Source organism: Elgaria multicarinata, chromosome 1 (genome assembly GCF_023053635.1).
Source record: "Elgaria multicarinata webbii isolate HBS135686 ecotype San Diego chromosome 1, rElgMul1.1.pri, whole genome shotgun sequence".
NCBI lineage: Eukaryota > Metazoa > Chordata > Lepidosauria > Squamata > Anguidae > Elgaria > Elgaria multicarinata.
The window spans coordinates 18247302-18268857 of record NC_086171.1 but is presented as its reverse complement, the minus strand read 5'-3'; the positions used below and the strand labels follow the sequence as shown (position 1 = coordinate 18268857).

At 39.8% G+C, this 21556-nt stretch overlaps 1 protein-coding gene across 1 annotated transcript in view; it reads left to right on the top strand.

Moving 5' to 3' along the window:
- The window catches only part of RAPGEF5 (Rap guanine nucleotide exchange factor 5), a 62791-nt gene extending 46218 nt beyond the window's left edge, over positions 1-16573 (top strand). Inside the window, exons 12-16 of the mRNA XM_063123957.1 lie at positions 2829-2879; positions 3146-3233; positions 8086-8150; positions 14778-14832; positions 16114-16573. Coding sequence (XP_062980027.1) covers positions 2829-2879; positions 3146-3233; positions 8086-8150; positions 14778-14832; positions 16114-16232 — 378 coding nt within the window. The 3' untranslated portion in view covers positions 16233-16573. The remainder of the gene's footprint in view (positions 1-2828; positions 2880-3145; positions 3234-8085; positions 8151-14777; positions 14833-16113) is intronic.
- Positions 16574-21556: the final 4983 nt, after the last annotated feature.

Sequence of the window (21556 nt, the reverse complement as noted above, 5' to 3'; positions counted from 1 at the left end):
ACAGAATCGTTTGCCATGTGGAGCAGGAGCATCTCTCATGTGGAGGTGGCTTCAAATAATCTCTACATAGTGTCCATATCATCTTAAGCAGTTCAGTCATATAAAAGTAATTGAAGGGGACATTGTTAAGAGTAAGATGACCAGAGCAGAAGTATTATTTATGGGTAGATATTGACTAAAGTATTAACACACCATGACATGTTCCTATGGAGATGTTCTTGCCCAGTTGTTTCTTTTAGAAACAGATCACTGATCACTAAGCAATTGAAGGAAGGAAGAGCAAATGCACAATCCCGTGGTCTGCTTCCAATCACAAAACCATGGTTAGTATTCAGGTAGCGTTAGGACTCAGCAGGCCCTGAGTAGAAGAAATGAAGCAACTGGTTTGTACTGGAGTTGTTGTTTGGTGCCCAAGTGTCCACAAGTGCCATTTTTGCATGGTGCCCATGAGTGCCCAACTTACTATGGATTGTCATGTCATGTGAACCCAGGTAGCAGGGTTTGTTTTAAGTGCGAGCACCCAGCACAACATGATAGCCCTTGCGAGTAAATTAATCCACGGTGAGCTGTCGTGTCATGTGAAGTAGCAGACTGAATCATAGATGTTTTTGAATCATAGGTTGTTACATGTGAACCGTGCAATATGGTTTAACTATGGCTTATTAACTACAAACAACTTAGGAAGAGAAGTCATGGTTTGTTCTTGAATTGTGAACTTTGGGACATTTGTAGTTAACAATGCTTAGTTGAATCATACTATAGGACTTGCACAGAATGACAACCCATGATTCAACAACAACCCGTACTCACCCCATACTGTGCATTGTCATTACATGTGAACCAGGTCAAGGTTCCCTATTAAGGTATGGGTTTATTTATATATTTAGTTACAGGCCACTTTTATCGTATGTACAAAGTTGTCTTACATAATCTTAAAACTTAAAATACATTAGGAACAGGAAAACCTGGGAATTCATAAACATTTTTTAATCACAGGCTTGATAATTCAACACTAATAAAACAGCAGCACTGATTCATTTTTAAACCACCAGCATTAACAAACAAGAGAATGCAGACTGAAATACATGTTTAAAAACCCACTTAAAAGCTTGTAATGTCAGATCTTTCTGTGCCTCAGTGAGGAAGGAGTTCTATAACCTGCTGGTCTAGAAGACAAGCATTAATGCCTGGGGAAATTTGAATGGTTGTAGGTGGACCTTTTATGGCTTTAAAGGTTAAAATCAGCACTTTGAATTAGGCCAGGAAATGCAACAGTAACCAATGAAACAGGTACAGGATTTGTGTTACAGAATCGGTGTCAGAACTGCCTGGCTGCAATTTACATCTAGGTTGCAACACCATTCAACACCAACACCATTCATCTTCAACACCATTTGAAGTTTCCAAACCATCTTCAAATGCAACCTCACATAGAATGTGTTACCATAATAGTCGTAATTCAAGATCTGAAGTGCATCTCCCATTCTTGTTTTAACGTTTGTATATAGAAGCATTAAATACACTACAGAAAAACAAACAAAACTGATTTGTAAATATATTGTAACAGGCTTAACCTGAGAGAAAGATGGTCTGGTTTCTGTTCAGATCATATACATTTTCCACAAAAGAATATAAGAACACCTTATATTCTTATGTGACTATGGAAAGCAGCATTTGGGTATTCCATTTGTTTTTGAGTCCCTGTTTCACTGTTGCTAAAAAAGAAAAGGAAAAAGAATAAGAGAAACAATCCAACCCATGACCGTTAACATTTGGTCTTTCATATGAACAGGCTGAGAGAGTATTTAGTCTTTTTCAGTTCTCACATTTTTAAAATGCCAATTTGCACTGCTGTCTCCAGGTATACAAATTATAATCTGTGTTATAAATGTGCAGCTGTTATTTAGTTTTGTAGGGGTTTCAGACTCTGCCCAAGGGAGTATTTCTGTTGCAGGGGTACTGCACTTCTATAGCAGTCTAGCCTTTAACATTTTGTGGCTGAGGTAAAATGCCATTTTTCCTCAAGCTAACATGTCTTATGATTTGGAGTGCTGTGTTGAAGATAGTCATAGGAGTTATATTCATTGATTAAATCATTCATTGATTATTGGCTTTTATATCACAAGTGACAACATTCTATGAATATAGTCATAGGAATCACAGGGATTCATTAATTATTAGCTTTTATATCACAAGTCTTCCCCCATGCTCAAAACCTGGTGAACATCAGTCAGATTACCATATCTCTGCAGCAATGTCCCACCATTTGAGGAATATTCTTCTTTTTTCTAATTTTGTGTGTGCACTCTCCCATTTGATCACTGAAAAGCAATTTGCTCTATTAATAATAACAACAACAACAACAGCAAACAGGTCTTCCCCCTCTCCCTGAAATACAGCAATCTCCTCTGGTCCAAAGATACTGTACTACCAGTGCAGACTGGGGCGAGCACAGCCATAGTGCTTCTCCCTACTTTTTTTCTCTTTAAAAAGTTATTATTAGGAAAGGTCTTAAGACAAGTAATGCGGACAGACTGTTAGTAAAGAAAGTGAACACAGATGTTAGAAGGCAATGACCATAAAAGAATTATGAAGGGGGGAGTTCCGAAAGGCAAAAGGGTTTGCATCACTCTTAAACATTATTCATAATGGGGAATTCTAGTACTAAGAAAAACAGAAGCTGCCAGAGAAAGCAGTCTCTTGGATTCTTATTTTTTTATTTGATGTGTTATGTATGAGTCACTGAAAAAAATATTAAAATACTTTTCTGCATACTTGATTCCCCCCAGTCTCATTTCCTTTGATTTTTTTTTTTTTTTGTATCACAGAGAATCCCTGGAAAGTTTAAGAAGCTCTTCACTGAACTTGAAAGTTTGACAGTAAGTATTTGCTATCCTCAACTGTTTCACTTCCAGCAGACTTCATATATTACACAGAGGGTGTGTGGTACCCCCAAAATGAATGAATGTACCCATCCTTCAGTTAGTCTTTTTTCTTTAGGAGACCTTTACCTGCATCATTTTCCAAGGAAACCTTCAATATCTAGATTATGTTTAGCTTGTGGACATGTAATGGATTTCAAATTGCCCTTCTTAAAAAGCATATTGATTTCCTTTCCTTTCATAACAATGACATTTTTTTCCAGGACCCTTCCCTGAATCACAAAGCCTATAGGGATGCGTTCAAGAAAATGAAGCCTCCGAAAATCCCGTTCATGCCTTTACTCCTTAAAGGTAATACTATTTGTCCATATCAACTCCTGTAGAATTTATAACAGTGCTCAATCCTATGTGTGTGGATTCAGAAGTAAATTCCTTTGTGTTCAGTGGGGCTTCATCCCTTCTAATTGTGTTTAGGATTGAGGCCTTAGTGACTAAAGGGTAAAGCATGTTGCTTATTTAGCCTGCGATCCTACCCAGTTTGCATGTAATCACAAACAATGGTTTAATTGTTGCCTTACCTAGAGCTAACCCACAATTTGGCCACCAGACGATTGAGCAACCATTAATAGTTTATTCAATTCTTGGGTTATTTGGTTCTTGTCCCCTTCACCCATTCTCTGCCTGTATCCTAAATGCCTTTGTGGCACTGCATTACTGGCATGCAGAATGACTGGGTGTTTGACTGATCTTGCCTGTCACCGTTGTAGCCTCATGAACAACCCAGAGTTCTGGGCTCACATGTAATGACAATCCATGGCTTAAACAACTCAGAGTTCACAATTGAACAACAAACGTGGGTGCTCTTTGTGGATTATTCATGGTTAACTGTAGTTATCCCGTAGTTCCAGGTTCACATGCAACAACAACCCACGATTCAGCAACCCATAGTTGTTGGGTTTTACTTCAAGTAAATGTGAATAGGATCATGCTTTTATAGTATCATTTAACATTTATTTGCAAATTGATACATGGTGCACATTATAGATGGACAAGAGAATAAGGCAAGAGAATAAGTCATAATGTATTGGCAAATGAGTAGTATAGCAGCATAGAGGCATGAAGTTGCAAATAAGATTTGAAGTGACTTACAAAAAACTTTTGCTTAAAGATGTGATTATTGAGCAGGATGTTCAAAGTGGTTAGTGGCTAGTTTGATCAAAGGCTACGTCCTGCCTCAAGTAAATGATTCCCATTTTCATATATGTCTGTTGCTCAGTCACTGTGTTGTCTAATAATTGAGATGTCCTTATTATGCAGAAAATATATTCTCAAGTAGAATATCACTCTACTGTACATACATCTTGTTAAGGCCAATTCAATTCCGATAGCTTCTTTGTAGTGGTGTGCTTTGGATTCAGTTCAATTCCAAACCAAATTGAGATGATTCAGAAAAATAATAATGAGATGTCCACATCAAAGTGGGACTTTTCTAAAGCAGATCAAATTTGAACTCTTCTGAAGCTTTATTAGCTATTCGGAAGGACACATTTCCCCTCAATATCTCCATTTAAGGAAAATGTCAGGGCGGGGAGAGGGTGTAGGGAGAGGAGGGGGCATAGTTCTGTGACTGACAGCTCTAACCACAGTTTTATCAAGGCTCTCCAATCCCAGTGTCTTTGCACAAAGATGCTGAAGTAATATATCGCCAGACTGTTCCAGCGTTCAGTTTTCTCTCTCCCAGACGCAGGAATGTTAAGAGTTTTTGTGGATTCTGTGGGACCTGCAAGGGTGTACCCTTGAGTGCTCCATATCCATTATCTACCCCTATCGTATTGCACTTTATTACTTCACTGCCAATTGAGCAGAAAACAAAAAAAGCCTTAAACCATTTTTCATTAAACGTAATTCTCTAGCCCCTGCAATTATCCTTCTGAAATGTTACAGGTTTCTTGCCTTGGGATACATCTTCGATGTATGCCATGTTCATGAAAACTGCCCCCTCTCCAAAGGGTGAAGGGAAACAAAGTACTCCCTCCCCCATGTGGAGTCTGTACCTATCTTTTAAAAATTGTGAAGGTTTCTTAGCTAGGGCCACCTCTATGCTGTGTGCCAGTTCCATAACAATTGCCCATGAAGAACATAGAGGGATAAGTACACCCATTTTTGGTAAATCCCCAAAGTGTAAAGGCTGCCCCTGCACACAACCTCTAAATCCTGGCAGGCTCAAAGGGGGCAAGTTTGCCTGCAATTTTCATAAAATTCTTCTAAGGAAAAAAGTCAATTCATTTTTTTAAATTTAAAGGCATCTAGTATGACCCAACCCCCTATACCTATTTGTCTGCAACTTAGCTGATTTCATTCCTTCACAAGGGACTACTATGCCTATGTATTTCATCCATTTCTGTCAAAGAGCGTATTTTTTAAAATTTCAAATTATAATCAGTGCAACTATAATGAAGGAGGAAGAATACACCACCAGTGGATTAATGGCTAAGGGGCAGAATACGCCAAATTTCGTGGATAAAAAAAAATGTCAGCCTAAATTATCAGAACCATTTTGATTCAGAGAGGGTTTTTTTCTTTTGTACTTTAAACTGCCCCCCCTTTCCCTCAATGTTTCACCAATCTTCTTGAAATTTTCAGGCTATGTAAAACCAACAATTCTTTCTGGCACAAGTAAATTTCAGGAAGATTGGTGCAACATTTTTTATTTTATGAACGTTAGAATGACCCCCCAATTACCCCTTTATAATGGTAGAATGCTTTATCTACTCTCTGACCTTAAATTTATAAGCCATCTATCTTAGGGGAAGTTCACATAAGATTTCAAGGAGGTCTCTTATCCAGGCATTGACCAGAACCAAACATAAGGATACTACATCATATGCCTTTAGACCATAACCTGGGTTTTCACTACCTATATTAATTCTATGTCTATAATCTATAAATACCCTTGAATTGCTGAGTAAAGCAGAGACAGTAAAATGGGGAGAAGCAAAATAATCACTGTCATTTGGGTCTACTATTATTGGGCGCATTCCATAGTTCCACAGCCTGTGGGCATTCCAAGAAAATCTGGACGACAGTAGAGACGGAGGGGCAACAAATTAGCACCTTCTAAGTATAAATAAGTAATGCAGATGTTCAAAGGAAATTTGAAATAACCCCTTTCTTAAATAGCGAAACAGTGCCTTGACAACAATACCTCCTTTAAGGTAATTGAATTTCTACAGCAAACAGACACTGTTTTTGAAAATCTCGCTGATTTTTCAAATATTTAATAAAACACTGTTTTGCTCTTACAATGTAGCTCAGATGCAATTTTCTGCTCCACTGGATTTATCTAGGCTCATAGTTGTTGGCAGAAAAGCAAATTTCCTTTCTTCCTTTCATTCTTTCCCTCCCTCCACACTCCTCATAAGGCTTTCACTGCTGTCTTTAAAGAGCAAGTAAAAAAATAACCTGTTCTGGCTTTTCACTAGAAAGCCTTCTTTATTAGCATTGACAGTAACAATTTCACCTTCATTTGCTTTAGAGATGGCAATAGGAGTGCATAATACGCCTTGCAACAGGAATGTATAATATGCAATATTGTACCTGATTCTAGGAGTGGTGGCTGAAGAGAACACACAGCAACTTTTGCAAGAAAGGAGAAGTGAACTGCAGTCAGGGGGTCCATTTGCAAGGGGTCAACTCTGAAGGCATTTGAGAGAAAGACTTTTTAGGAGCATATTTACAGTCTATGTACTATGATATTGGTGCTATTGTTGTCTTTTGTTTATTATACTAGATCTGGGAGTAGCAGGTTAAAAAGAAAAAGGGGGAGAGGGTACATATGGTAGCCTATTGGTGTGGTACACATCATTGTGGTGAATTTGTATATATGAGGTTGTTTCTCCCCAAAACAGTATCTGCTTTTTCAACAATCACACTTTCCAGTTATTCACCATGACACTGAACCAGGAACATGATCTGTTGCCTTATATGTGCTCTTAGGGAGTTGTTCAGTAACTGGACATCCTTGTCATGAATCACCAGCATCAAACTCAGTAAGCAGAAGGGGAAAATCAACAAACAGTCCGTGGTCAAAATCCAAAGTATCTGTCCAAAGCCAGGTCAACAATACTGGAATCAGGAAAGCATCAAAGCATAGTCGGGGTACAGTCCAAGGTCAGGCTATGTCCAGGCAAGATCAAGGCACTGGCATGCAAGCAACAAAGACAAGGCACCAAGAACAATAATTGTTTCCAGCATTGCTTTTGCATTCTGGCAGGTCTTTCATGGGAAGTGTGTTGATTGGAGATTGTGGTCAGCTGCACAGGCCTTCAGCTAGCTTCTGCCTGCTTCTGTGAAGGGCCACTACCCAAACACTCCCAGGCTCAGCTGTTCCTCCTTTCTGTTTAATCCCTCAAACTGAAGCACCACAGTCCTTTAGAGACATGGGGAAGGGGAACTCTTACTGACAAAGTTATCACTACCTACATATCCCTCTTCTACTTTTGAGTTGGCAAACGGTGACCTAAGTGACTCTTTCAGGACATGTTCAGGGGCCTCCAATTGCTGATCTTTATCTTGGGGAAAGTTTGACTGACAGTCGCGTAAGCCTTAACTACATTTTAAACATTACAACACTTCCAATACTGATTCAAATGCATAAGTGCCATGTTTTATCCACATATTCCATAGATGGAGGAAGCAGTCTTACTTGGGAGATAGCTTTGCTATAAGGCAATTATATTCACAGCTTGTTTAAAATCAAGGAAGATGTGAGCTTCAGCACTAGAGAGCAGGAGAGCCCAGCTTTTCAAAGAATCGGGGTAGGGAAACCTAAAATAGCAGAAGTTTATCAATTATGAATTTTTAAATGAAATCATTAGCAAGTGATGCAATAATGTACAGAATAAATTCATAGTTCATAGAAAACTGAATTTGCCAAATATGTACGTTATTGCATCACTTCCTAATATTTCATATAGAAATTACAATTCATGGACTTTTGCTTTTTCACTCCTGGCTTTCCCCCACTTCTTAAAAATTGGGTCCTTCCCCTTTCTCTTTGTTTTATCACAGATAAACTTACTTTCATCTAGGGGCAAAAATTTCAAAAAACTAAAAATGTTACCAATATGTTTTATTATTGTCACCAAATTATGCTACCAATTGCTGATCTCTAATCATGATGAAAAATGTATTTGTCTTCTAGATGTAACATTTATCCATGAAGGAAATAAAACTTTTTTGGATAACCTCGTTAATTTTGAAAAGCTGGTGAGTAACATTTCCTATTCTAAATTTAATATTATGATGAAGAAAAAACTACTGCTCAGTATCGTTAGGATCATTAGCTTTAACCAAATAGTCAGACTCAGCTTGCAGTCAATTTACTACCTTTCCAAATATCTCACATAATGTTAATCCAAAATAACCTGAATTAAAAGGAATCATAATATAAATTTGAGGGTTTGTGTGTGGGAGATCGTTTAGTAGTGTCATGAGATACTCTTGCCTGTCTACCAGGAGAACTATAAGTTATATGTCAGCCTTTCCCAAACTGGTGACTTCCAGATGTTTTGGAACTCCTCATCTTCCCCAGCCAGCATGGCTAATACTGGGAGTTGTATTTGAACACAACTGGAGGGCACTAGGTTGGAAAGGCCTTAGCGGAGGAAGGGGAGAGATCTTTACATCTTTTATTACATTTATATTACATTTCTTTTTATATACAGTGTTGTCACTAAGCCTTGTTTCAGGGCTTGGAAAAATATGTGTCTTGATTAAATTACTGACTTCCTTGCCCAAATTGATTTAACTCTGACCTTTAAGTATTTAACTCTGACCTTTAACAAATCCAAATTAGCATTCTTGAATCTCTCTTTGAGGTATGCTGCATGAACATGTATATTGAAGCAGTCTTTGATACATATTTTATTATCATGTTATTCTCATAGTGCCCTGTTGGCATTTTGGTATTTTAACATGTTTTATACATTTTACTGCTGCGGCTATACATAGTGACAAATCTACAGGGGGTTAAGATGTCCAGATACTCTGTGATGGATGATAAAAATGGTGAGCTGCCACTTCTGCCATTAAGCAGAGGGAAAGCGAGGGAGGCATAGCCAGCATGAGAATATGCTTCTGTGCATGCCCCAAGTCTGGATAGACAGTATTATCACCTGGAGACAAAGCTCAGCAGCAGTGAAAACTAGTTTTTTTGCAATCTGCTCCTAGACAATTATACAGGCCCAAGATTGTTAGTCCATTATTTATTTATTTATTTATTGCATTTCTATACCACCCAACAACCAAAGCTCTCTGGGCGGTTTACAAAAATTAAAACCATTCAAAGTATAAAACAACAGTATAAAACCATGATACTGTGCAGAAATACAAACTTAAAACAGCAAAGTTAAAATTAATTTATAGACTGTTAAAATACTGAGAGAATAAAAAAGGTCTTCGCCTGGCGTCTAGAAGACGCCAGGGGAACCTCCTTAGGTGCCAGGCGAACTTTAGGTGCCAGGCGAACTGCCTTAGGGAACGCATTCCACAGCCTGGGTGCCACATATAAAATACAATATAAAAGCTCAACCAGATAAAAACAGCAGCAATGTAAAAATACAAATTTAAAACACCAAGTTAAAATTTATTTATAAGCTGTTAAAATGCTGGGAGAATAAAAAGGTCTTCACCTGGCGTCTAAAAGCATATAATGTAGGTGCCAAGTGAACCTCCTTAGGGAGCTCATTCCACAGCCGGGGTGCCACAGCAGAGAAGTCCCTCCTCCTGGTAGCCACCTGCCTCACTTCCTTTGGCAGGGGCTCACGGAGAAGGACCCCCTGTGGATGACCTTAGGGTCCGGGTAGGTACATATGGGAGGAGGCGTTCCTTCAGATAGCCCAGCTCCAAACCGTTTAGGTCTTTAAATGTTAATACCAGCACTTTGAATCAGGCCCGGACCTGGTCTAGCAGCCAATGAAGCTGGAAGAGGACTGGCATGATGTGGTCTCATTGGCCAGTCCCTGTTAGTAAATGTGCTGCCCTGTTTTGTACCAGTTGAAGTTTCTGGACCGTTTTCAAAGTCAGCCCCACCTATAACACATTGCAGTAATCCAAACAAGGGGTTATGAGAGCATGGATAACTGTAGCTAGGCTATCTCCATCCAGATAAGGGCGCAGTTGGTATATCAGCCTAAGCTGATTAAAGGTGCTCTTTGCCACTGAGTTCACCTGTGCCTCAAGTGACACGATTAATGATTAGTGATAAGATTAACATTATTAAAACTGGTATTTATTTATTTGCATCATGCAGAGACTTTGGAAGAGATGCACCCATGACCCTCAAGGGCCAGCCTCCTTAAGAGGCCCTGGGGGCTCTTAGTCCTGTCCTGAAATCAGAGATGTGATTAAAGATAGTGTCAGGCTTCCTGGTCCCTCAGGCAAGCACACATTCTGGCAAACTGATACGGGAAACCCAAATCAGTGAGATTTCTTTATTGCAGGAAATTTCATGGAAAACGCTTAATGTTTACACACTTCAGAAATCATATAGCTGATGGCCAATAGCTATAGGCTCCAAGAAACTCCAGAACAGTCAAAAACTAATCACCACTACCATGACTGAGGCCCTCCTCAATGTGGTTTCCCCATTGCCATCTCCACAGTTCCAAAGACAAGGGAAGGGTCAATCCACACACAGGTTCCAAACTTGAACAAGGAAGGGGAATGATTCCTCAGGCAATTAAAGGGGCAATTTCTTGGAAAGCCTAACAAACTACCCCAAAGAGAGTTAGTTCAACTTTGAATCTTTTGTTGGTAACTCCAGGCTACGTGTCATGAACGAGGGAAAGGTAACCCACAGATGCAAGGAGTCCCATGTATTGCTTTCGCATTGGTAACTCCACGCCACATGAGTCCAGGCAAAGGAAAATCTAAAAGTCATAGATCAAGCCCAGTCTGTCAGTACTCTGAGCTGACGACAAACAAAAACACACAATCCACAGCAAGTCTATGAAAATCCTGAGAGTACTTTTCATGGCAAGTCCTTAGCAATCCAGATTTCCAATTAGGAGAGTCCAGAAGCCCAGACAATTATAGATCCAAACAGAGAGTGCTTTGGGCAATGCAGACCAGATGTTCCTAGCCACGGCTCCTCACATCTGCACCAGCTTAAAAGGAGAGGGGTGACAATAAGACCCCTCTGCTAGACCCCTTGACAGACAAGGGCATTTGGCCTTTCAGCAAGGCCCCTGTCCAAACAGGGCTTCATTGATCAGGTCTTGAAGAAGATGCTTCAATCTGAGTGACTCTTCTGCAAACTCATCCCCAATTCTGTCAGTTTCTCATGGAGAGCTCCCAGCCTCTCAAGGCCGATCCAGGGGGGAGTAAAGCAACTCCTTCCTGCTCTGTTCTGAGAACCTTGACAGAGATAAGCTCACACAGAACTGACATTCTACAGGTCGAATAGGCCCAAACACTTCCAGACAACTTCTAATTAAATTTTTAGCAATAAACTACAAGGCCCACTGCAGTGCTGAAACTATTCCCTGAAAGTAGCAAGCCTCTGCCGCATGCAATTCTTCTCCCTTAATTATCCAGAAGAACATGGCTGGATATTACCGCAGTTTCTAGCTCTTTGGAGGTTTAATTATGGTGTATAGGCTTTTATTCTGCCCCCCACCCCCATCAGAGTTAGGTCTCCATTTGGAGATGGATTCATATGTTTTCTTGATTGGAGAGGGAAAGAGTACATAAAACTGATAATGAAACCATTCTGATACCGTCATTGACCGGGTTTGCACAATCACAAAGGGAGAAATAAGCCACAGTGGCTTATACCACTACCACCCCACACATGTGCACATGTAATTATTTGCATAATTACACTCGGCATCTTGGCTTGTCGTGTCATGTGAACCCGGCCAGGATGGATTGGGGTGATGGTTAGCAAGCGACCCAGAAGCCCTGTAGGGTTCCAGGGGTGTTGTTGCTAAACACAGCAACAAGTGACCCTGGCCAGGTTCACACCACACAACAAGCCAGGCTCCAAGAGGTGTTATGCTAATCCTCCTGGCGTACAACCAGCACTGGAGATAAGCCACCATGGCTTATTTCCCCAGCTGCAATTGTGCAAACCGGGCTCTTATTATTAACTCCAGCAAGGGAAAGAGCATAAAGTGACTTTAAGAAGTTCCAAGGACCGTCAAAGTTTAATTTCACATGGAGTAAGTCAGAAAAGACTCAAGAGCCATGACATAGACACTGCATCACACATCAAATTTACTTCTTTGTTCCGTGAGCCAGTTTTTGATTTTTGTTTTTAAAGTGGGGCGGGGGAAGCATGAAGAAGCTAGAAATCTCAGCTTGGCAACAGCAATAGTATACATTACAGTTCTTAGACAGAAGATTATATTGAATGTGACCACATCATTAGATTTGGGTTTTTTTTTTTATTAGTTTGAAAAAATGTTTCTAAAAGGGATTATCAGATTTTACAGCAAATGCAAGGCAGATGTTTTAATAAGAAATAACATTAGCGAAATTGGGTAAATCTGACATTTCCACAGAGGTATCACCTATTGCATTCAGCATGTTATAACTCACATTGCTCCTGTGGAATGATCGATATTTCATTATGCAAAGCAAAAACTATTCTGATTTTCTAATCCATTTTCCCTAACTGTTTTTTTGGGGGGAAGTTAATCTAGCATTTTGTGCTTTTTTCCTATATGATGCCATAGCTAATTGTAGACGGGTTGCTTCAAACTAGTTATGATAAATTGTTTTGGTCCAATTGCCCTCTTCTTAGATTGCAACAGTGATCAAATAATAATGCAGGAAAACACTATAAACCAAACCCCTCAGCTGGAGTAAATCAATGTAGCTTCATGGATCTATGCCCGTTCAAATCAGCTTGAGATCTGACCATACATGTGCAGTGAAATTGGAAAGGTTTTCTGTTCTCTAATCGGTGCAGCCATCTGTGACCTATATTGCCTAAGAAAAGAACAGCATAGGAAGAAAATATTTTTAAAACAGCTATTTTTACCAAGCCATTGCAATTCCTAAGGCATACTGGGTAGAGTGATTTCTCTGACTTTTAAGAATTTTTGGCTTCATGTTGTCTGTTCTACCGTAGATAGAATCTGCATTCATTTGAATGGTGGTTTCATTTTCAGGAAATATGCAGGAACTGGATTGTTAGTCACTTCTGAAAATAATATTTATGGTGTGTACACACACACACGCATGTACTTGTATGGTTCTTGTACTTTGGATATATGCAAAATTCAAATGATTGCCAATGTTCCTGTAATGAGGCCTATCAAAGCAGCACTGAGTTAATGCTTTGAGACAGTCATGACACATTTCTCCTTAGTCGTGTGCCTATGCTTTCCAAAATAACTGAAAGTAGAAGGGGAATATATCTTGCCTGCTCTGCTAAAGGAAAGGTGATTGTCTATTCCTTTTGTATCCAAATTTTAATTTCTCCCCCTACTCTTCTCCATTTGTTGTGAAGGGGGTATCCACTAGTGGGTTATCTCCTCCTAATGCCCAGCAAAGGCAGGGATCCTTGCAACATAGATTTGAATACGAATAGCATCATCGCACAGGAAGTAAACTGCACACGTGGGCTGTTTTGATTGCGCTGCTTCTCCTGCACACAGCAGGAAATAGCAGCAACTTCCATCTTTAAAAATAAGTCAAACTTACTGGGGTGTTGTTGTTTTTTGTCACATGAAGAAGGCTAGAAGGGGCGGGAGGTGTGCAGGAGGCAGATGTCATTGTGAGAAGGACCTGCAAAAATCCTTGAGTGCCCAGCAATGAGCATACAATAAAACGCTCGTCTGATGGAGCTGTAAATCGCCTGTACTGGCCTCAACCCCAGTTCTTTCCCTGCCTTTGCCCAGGACAGTATATGCCACTTCAGGCCTTTTCTTCTAGATTACTCCTTCTAGTAATATCTCATATTTCTTTCTTCTTGATGCAGTCTTCCTAGTTTTCATCTTCCCTGTGTGTGTCGTTGTCTTCTTTTTAAAGTGGGGTGGGGGGAAACTTTTATTCTCTCCTACCATGCTGTGGATGTGGCTCAAATGCAGGGTGGGGGGGACACACCTCACTTCCAAGCCTGCAAATCACAAAAGGGAACCAGTATGTTTGTTTGGTGAGTTTTGCTGCAAGTATCCCCAAGCAGGAAGATCGATGTGGTTGCAGATCTAGCAGAGACCTCCCACCTGCACAACCTGTAGCCCATATATGCTGGGGCACTGCTGTCAATGGGGTATTCTGGCAGCCGAGCTGCACTAATGGCCACATAAAGAGCTAGATCTTTCCATGCCAGGTGAAACAGAGAAGGAGACTGCAGCACGGAGGAGGGTCAGCGTATCAATTATAATCTGATCTCTCTTTCCAGTTGAAATGTGGTGGCACCATCTTGGGAGGATGATATACCACCAAAAGGCAGTGACAGACATTTCTCTAGTTGCTATGGCTATCTATGCACATTCTCTGGCGTTCTCTGATACTTTCCTCTCATGAGGATGTCAACCTGAGTCTTTCTTCATTTATTTTGGAGGACCAGCTACTATTAAAAACAACCCCTAAATAAGCTGTAATCAACAATCTTTATTTTTGTTATTTTTAATTTATCCAATAGATTCCTTAGTCTGTGCTCTATCTTACACTTGGCCATGACATGGAACTGGGGAGGAGTATGCCAGCACCAGGCTTAAGTGCTAAAATCTCTGATTCTTGCCATTCCTAGGCAATAGGAGGAGATAGTCCACTATTGGAAGCCTTTGTTAAACCAAACCAGGAAGAACCTTCATGCTAAATGTTGAATTCTATTATATTAGTTTTCACTGATATATTATTTTGTATGTTTTATCTTCACAGCACATGATTGCAGACACAGTCCGATCATTAAGACATTGCAGGCGCAACCAGTTTGGTGAGTAAACTATGTTTTATGATTCCTCTCTAGTCTAACCTTTGAACAAATATAAAATGCTTCTGTATGGGCTGGGCAGAGAGATCTGTTGTATGACAATAAACCATATTTTTGCCCAAAGCAAAAGAGAATACTAGCAGGAAAACCCCTAACATTTATTGTGCCATAAGCTTTTATGAACCAGAATCCACTTTGTCAGATGCATAAAGTGTTTATATATAGATAGATAAACACACACACACACACAAACACACACCACACACAATGTAAACTCTGGGGCCAAAAGACCAGGAAATAAATGCAAGAGATCCAGTATATCTGTGACTTTCACATAAAAAAATTTTTTCTCAGTTTTTGATTTATGTGAAATAATTTCTGTTCTCTTGGACATCATATCATTTAAATGAACTAAAGGAATTTATGTTGAAAGTTTGAGAGATGGACTTACTCTTTTATTGCAATATATTTTGCAAAAATCTTAAGTTCATCACGAAGGCTACGGCTTTGAGTCTCATCTACAAATATATGATGTCCAAGAATGGCCTGATATATATACTTTTGTATTCCTCACTTCTATAGAAGTCATTTGAGGAAAGCAGATATGCAAAGTCAGCAGCTGGGGGTTCATATACACTAACCCATGGTGGGTGGCAAGCTGTGCTGGGTAGGTGGTTATGCAATCTACTGTGCTCCTGTCAGACAGTCAGGCAAACAAGCTACACAGAGTACTTTATTTCACCTTGCCCCTCCTCCTCCTGTAGTTCTCCCACCCACTCAGGCAGGTATCCCAGCTTCCTTTGCAGTAGGAATAGAGATCACTTGAGAGCAGCACAGTAGTGGCAGTGTTTTCGGCTGTTCTTACCGAGCATCTCTGTAGGTGATCTCCATAACCCATGCTGGCATGACAGACAACATGTTAAACCACCATAGGTAAAATAACCCTTATGCAGACTGTGGGTTCTCAGGGTGGCTTATTTGGGGGAAATAACCCACGGTGGTGGGATGGGAGACATCTCACAGACAATGAGGTTGTTCTCGAAAATAAACCATCATGGGTTAGCGTGCGAACCCAGTCAATAGCTTCAGTCCCAGATCTTTGGGGAGTCACCATTGTGCATATCTGTCTCTTAGCATAGAAGTCAATTTTGTTAGAAACCTAAACTGGGTTGTTTTGGAGTGTCAGAGTCAATGATCAATTGCACTTCAGGCATGAATTCAGAGGGGAAAGGCTGCAAAGTAACTGAGCTATTATTTATTTATTTTCTTCTTCTCAAATTTTAGGAAATGAATTGCCCACAAAAGAGCATCAGGAACTGAAGCCCTATGTCCATCACTTGCACATCATCGATAACCAGCAGATGTTGTTTGAGCTTTCTCATAGGATAGAACCTCGTGTGTGAGTTCACACAGGCTCCCATAACTGCAGCACTTTCATTTAAGTGAATGTTTATGCCAAGCATGTTTCTTCCCTAGGAGAGAGATAATTACTGAGTTTTATCAGTAGCTGATGCTACAACATGCACAGGCATCTCATGCAAACAGCAAGAGGAGGGGCTGTTTGGAGCAGCCCTCCAGGATGAAGAAATGCCAAATCCATTCAACTGCAAAACAGGGAAGAGAGGAACAGCATACTCCACATTCAAAAAGTGGTTTCCTTGAAAATGCATCTTGGTCCCTAGTGACTTCCATTCCAGATTCTGTCAGTGTTAAATTGAAAGAAAATATTGTACCACCATGAAGGATTTGTATTTTAGCCAGTAGCGCTGTGTGAGAAAAGGCACTCGTAATTTGCCACATAGGGATGTACCTCGCTAATGATAAGCTGCCAAAAGTATTGACTGTTGCCAAAAAAGAGAAGAAAAAGGGGGAGTACTGAACAAGCTTTCTTGGGATATGTAGCAACAAGACAAATAGAACAATATAGAATTCAAATGAATTGCAAAATTATAGCCAAGCAGCAGTTGATACTTTATTTTACCCTCCCTAACACTTCTGAATGGGGTCCATAGCTTGAAGCAAAATTTCATGTAATAGTTTGTGGTAACAAGTGCAGTGCTTTGACACTGGATTGAGTAGTAAAGTGCACAGTGCTTTCAATGTTTCTCATAGTTATTTCTTTTAAAATTTTAGAACCACATTTCCCCCCTCCTTTCCCAATTACTCTAATCTAGGTAAGCGGTTTCCACAAAGGAATGCAATGTGTTTTATTTTGTGGTTGCTGTACTGTGAGGTAATGCCTGCAATTATCTTTAGATAGGTGCAAACGTATCCCTAAGATGTGGCTAAACAGATAAGCAAGAATCTATCAGAGGATAACTGCAGCCTACAACCAGCATTTCCTACCAAGGGGAAAGGTAGCAACATCTCTTAGATTATGCTTTCACAAAATCAAAATGTCTGTACCTTGGAACTAGATTTCTGTTAAGAGCCCGATGGGTCTCCAGCAAAATTTACATCCATACAAAACTGGAATTCCTAGAGTTTTCTCAGAGCATCTATAACTACTATGTGACACAGCTACCAGCATTATTAAAACTGAAAATAAGAAATACTCTACAGCTACGTTAAACCTAAGTGTACAGTCTTAATTCTTCCACATTGAAAGACCAAATAGACCCAAGAGCTTATCCAGACAGTTATTTCAAACTTTGACCTTACTGAATTTTTCATCTTCATGGGATAGTCCTGCAAGTCCCTATTTAGGGGCAATAATATATGTATACGTAAAAGAAGTGGAGTTGCTCTTCTTGAGGAAACAGCCATGCTGCTATCTCACCTTCCTTTGTTAAAGGCTGGATGTGGGTTCCAGCATAACAGATGAGAAGTGGTCACCTTGCAAAAGGGGGACTCATGCTGCAACTGAAATGAAGTACTCTCATGGCAAAGTCTGGGGAAGTCCTTTGTCAGTTTGTGGTCTCAGGGCAAAATCTGAAGACTGGCTGTTGGGCTTGAACCTGTTAAGGGACAGTGGGCCAGTTCGCACGATCAAAATAAGCCACTGTGGCTTATTTAAATCGTGGCATGTACAGGTCGTGATTTCCATCATCTCCACCCGGGCACAGCTCATCCAGACCTGAGCAGCATGGCTTGTTGGAGGGGGAATCAACCAATAACCCATGTTAACTCTCTAATGAGCCCTGTACACATTGTGATTTAAATAAGCCACTGTGGCTTATTTTGATCATGCAAACCAAGTCAGTTTTTCACTCTGTCATGAGTGTGGTCAGCTTTGGTTCACATGAGCATCTCTTTGACATCTGAGTCCTGCATCACAACTTGATGTGGCATGGGGGAGGGGCATATGTGATTTCATGGGTACTATGCAGCAAGTTAGCTATATTTCAAGAGCACACCCTCTCAAGTTGGAAAAATAAGATAATCTTTGGAGAAAAAGTGCTTTCTTGAGAAAGACATCTGGGTCCTATACAACAAATGTGTGATGGTCACAGATTTTTTTGCACTGTAAACTGTCTGGAATCTCTTGTGTCAAACCCTTTGCTTGAACTCTTAAGTCCAAAGGTCATTCTCTGATGTCAAAACATGACTCGAAAGTAAGTGTTTCCATTTCATAAGTTTCCTTCCTCAACATCAATTTTCATTTTGATAGATCAAAGCAACATTAATATTCCTGAAATGAGGTCTCTGATTTACATGTGTCTTCAGAATGTTTTCATTATATAATAGTATTAAGGTTTCTCAAGGAGTTAGTTGAGAAGCTGTGGCAGATATAAATTGGGGTGTGGTAAATATGATGCAAAGCAATGTGTTACACTGTGAAAATCTATTTATATGCAGCTTTGTATAACATATCCTTTTATAGTGGCAGTGGGAATATAGCTCTTCGTGATCCTATGCCAAACAAGAGAGGCTGTGTGTAACAAGCCCTCTTTGAAATGTGAGTTGACTAAAGCAACAGAATTCTCCTTCTCTTTGTTTGTGGTTGTTAGGGCATAATCATTCAGGAACCTTTTCTGCACAAGCTCCTTCCCAGAGGACTAGGTCCTATGGGAAGAAAAATAAAATCAGCTTTAAGTGGTAGAGGTCCTTTTTGCAGCGGTGTGGAGACTCTTTCCAGTACACTTTGGTCTCCCCAATATGAAAAAAAATGTGAAAATACTGTACAGGTGTAATGTAAAGAGAATGTACATTTGAGAAATGTTACTGACTGTACTTGCTATTATGAATATGTAATTATTTCTCCTAACAGCTTTTCAACCCAGTAAAATGGGGAGAAACTGCCCATGGAGTAAATATTTTATTTAAGTGGTTGCACATAGTGGTAACAAGACAGATAACCTATTTATAGAGCATTCTATGAAGTTTTCCTACAGCAACTTAGCTGAAGAGGCAAGATGCTTTTTAACTGAATAGCAGCTTGTCTCTTCCGCTGCAGGATCTGCTGTACAAAAAAACCTGAGAAATGTTGGCTGCATGCACTATTTCTGCCCGCACATATAAATAGCTTTTTTTGGATCACAGTTGTTGTAGATAAACGTGTGTGTGTGTGTGTGTGTAAGCAAACCAGACCTTCAAAGAGTGGAACTAAATATTACAAAACAAAGGATTTCCAGTCCTATGTTTGCCTCAAAACACTAATGCAGGGTGACATTTGCAAGGAAAAATCAGGAACCCATTGTTTAAACTGCACATCATTGTGAGCTAATATGTCAAAATGTTTTCTATGAGGTGGGATTTAAATTTGTAATATATATATAAACCCTTCCCACATCTTTGGTTCTCCACTATAAAATATATCTGGCTGTTCGTTTGTTTTGTTTTTACTGGGATATGAGACCATAAGAGGCTCAACGGTGGGGATGAATGGACTGAGGAAGGTGGCCTTTGCAAGGGAGAATTGGTAGTTAACAAGAATGGTTAACGGTCACATGCAAGTGCATGTTTGCACGCACACACACACATTCTCACTTGTAAATGGCCTCTTCTACTTGCTTGTACATGAACTGATATGTTTGATATGATGCCACAGTTAAGACTAGCTTTAGTGTCCTTTTTTTCTTGGCAAGGCAATAATGTGAGCTCAGCTCTGGTTTCTGTGTTTATTTGCTGTTTTGAAATCCCCAAACTGCTTTCATGAGCAAGCATATTTTGCTTATTCTTGAGTGTGCAAAGAATGAATACATTTCAAATTATTTAACTCTCTACTGGTTTTGGCTAGGTAGTGATGTAATCCATAGGCAGTTAACCTGGTGCTCCCTCAGTTTACAGCGCAATCCTATGCATGTTTAGACAGAAAAGAATCCTACAATTCCCAGCACTCCTCAGCCATCCATCCATAAGACTACTGCCTGAGTGAAGTAATGGATAATATTTTTTAAAGATTGTCCAGTGGCCACATGGCCAGCACTTCAACCAAAAGGACAGTTCAACATTAAATTATGAGCCAAATATATCGTGCTGTCAGAAATGGACTAGTTCTACAACTTTGATTTGGATCAGCGTATGCAAGAGTTTATGATGGCTGGCTGGCTAGCATGTGGTTAATTTAAGGTCTATTAAAAATAAGGAAATGGCATAACCGTCCCATCCCCATTGATTTTTGGGTATCAGCATGCAGTAATGCTTGTGTCATTTTTTATTTTTAATAATGCTGACAGACCGTGGCAGTGTTAGACTGTTATAAAGACAACCCTCAGTTGTTGTCTTACTGCTAAACAACCAAATGGTAGGGCTTCTCTGGAAGTGCACTCAGACTGTGTTCTGTTAAAATGAACAACATTCTCTCTAGGGTTGAGCTCAGGAAAAAATGGTTTTGCAAGTTTGCAGCAGAAACCATCTGTGCATAGCACTGATTGGCTGGTACCTGTGACTTTTAAAGCCCATGTCTTCCCCATCCCTGGAATAGTGGTGCACCTTTTTTAAAAAAAAATGATTGTTGTGTTTTCTTTTGTTTTTTGAAGAATATGAATAAGATGTCAAATGAACGTTTAAATGAATGAACGTACATGTGGCACTTTAAAAAATATAGGGAGAACTGACCTCCTGAAGCACGAGGGGAGAATTAAGACTGGTGACTTGAACCAGTATTCAAGTAACTGGTATGTACACCTGTCATTTACATTGTGGAGCCAGGAGCAAATTGGAGTTACTCTGCGGGAGAAAAATAAGCTGTTATTTCTGCACAGCCTTAGTCAACCATCCCTAACATCTTGCCCTGCAGATGTTTTGGACTAGAACTCACAGCCAGCATGCTCAATTGTCATAGATGTTGGGAACTGTAGTCCTAAACATTTGGAAGGCACTAGGCTTGGGAAAAGCTGCCCTAAGTCTCCCTTGCTTCATATAGAATATATGTTTTGCTCTCCCATTAAAATCAATGGGACTTATAGTTGCAATCCTATGCACACTTACCTGGGAGTAAATTTTATTAAATGTAATGGGGCTTAGTTGTGAATAAAAATGCATAGAGTTGCACTGTACATTTGCAATCTATGTTAATCTATGTTTGCTGACCTTTAACAGTTAGTGTCAGCAATTAAAACGAGAAGGGGGGATAAACTGTTCTGCAGCAGTGATTTGAGGTAGTCACTTCATCAGTTTGTCAGATGTGTTGGACCCTAATGAGCAAAAGGGGGGGGGGGAAACTGCAACAAATTCAGTGAAAAAGTGTTGGGCTGTAAAAATGTATGGGCTGTAAAAATGTAAGCTAAGTAAGCTGTAAATATTAACCTTTTTAGCAGAGTTAAATTACTATTTATTTGCATAG